Source organism: Pinus tabuliformis, chromosome 5_2 (genome assembly GCF_031772625.1).
Source record: "Pinus tabuliformis cultivar Carrire ecotype Pingquan chromosome 5_2, CPIR1, whole genome shotgun sequence".
NCBI lineage: Eukaryota > Viridiplantae > Streptophyta > Pinopsida > Pinales > Pinaceae > Pinus > Pinus tabuliformis.
In genome coordinates, this window is record NC_142306.1 from 581,980,889 (window position 1) to 581,982,103 (window position 1,215).

General features: G+C 38.2%; 1 protein-coding gene across 1 annotated transcript; it reads left to right on the plus strand.

The window, feature by feature from the left end:
• The first annotated feature begins 316 nt into the window (after positions 1–316).
• Positions 317–883, plus strand: LOC149160317 (uncharacterized). Its single transcript, XM_089434578.1, has one exon. The coding sequence runs from the start codon at positions 317–319 to the stop codon at positions 881–883; it is 567 nt and encodes a 188-aa protein (XP_089290704.1).
• Positions 884–1,215: the final 332 nt, after the last annotated feature.

Below are 1,215 nucleotides of genomic sequence, written 5' to 3' on the forward strand. Positions count from 1 at the left end.
TTTGTGGTATTGCCCAATAGATCAATGGACCTGTGTCCTTGACATCACTTTTTTTTTAGTTGCTGGAAAAACATCAAGCGTTAATGCATCAAAGAAGAGGAGGCATCAAATCATTGAAAAGAGGGTATTGTTGAAACCATTGTTTTTCCTTTGATATTCTTTTAAAGGGTTATAATATTTTTAAAGGAAAACATTGTGGTTTGGGGTGCCCATCTGAAAGGGGTTGTATTAAGAGCACCATTTTTTTTATCTAGAGATAGATCTATCTTTTTTCAATTGCTGGAGGTTGAAAGTTTTTTGAGGTAGACCTATCAAGATGAATAATCAGATGGCAGAGGCATACTTGAACGAGAGTAGTAAGCTCGACGGATCCAAATATTCTAATTGGAAATTTAAGTTGCAAACCCTGCTTGAGGGGCAAAACGCATGGGTGATTGCAGGTGATGATGAATTGAAGCCCACCACAGCTATAGGCGGAACAACAACAACAATCCAAGATGGGGAAAAGAGGGAGAATAAAGCAAAAGTGTTGTTAAAATTTTCAGTGAAAGATTGTATTATCCCTCACATCCGAGAATGTAAATCAACAAATGACATTTGGACAACTCTTAAGGACCTATACGAGATCAAAAATACAAATCGCCTATTGTTTCTGAAAAGCAAGATTCTCTCCATTAAAATGGAGGAGAATGAATCAGTGGCTACATTCATCTCTCGAATCAAGGAGCTCAGAGATAAGCTGGGCGACATAGGGGAGACAGTGTCAAACACTGATCTCGTCACGATTACCATGAATGGTATGACTGATGACTATCATATGTTTATCACAGGCTTGAATGCGAGAGAGAAAGCCCCAAATTTAAAGAATTTACAAGGATCCTAATACAAGAGGAAGAAAGGTGGATGAATCTGAAACCCCAGAGTTAAGATCTTGCTTTAATAGCGAATAAAAATCCGTTTAGAGGGAAGGCAAGTGTAGGACAGAAAGGTGGAGGTACACCACAAAGAAAACCACCTCAAGTTATGTCTTCAAACATAAGTGATTCAGGACCCAAATGTTTTTATTGTGGTAGAGTTGGTCACATTGCTAGAAATTGCCATAAGAAGAAGCTTGATGAAGGTCGACATAGACATAAGAAGCATGCAGGGCACTTTGCTGATGAAGATCAGAATCAAAATCTCAAATTGTTTGTATCTGATTCTACGTTCTCTACT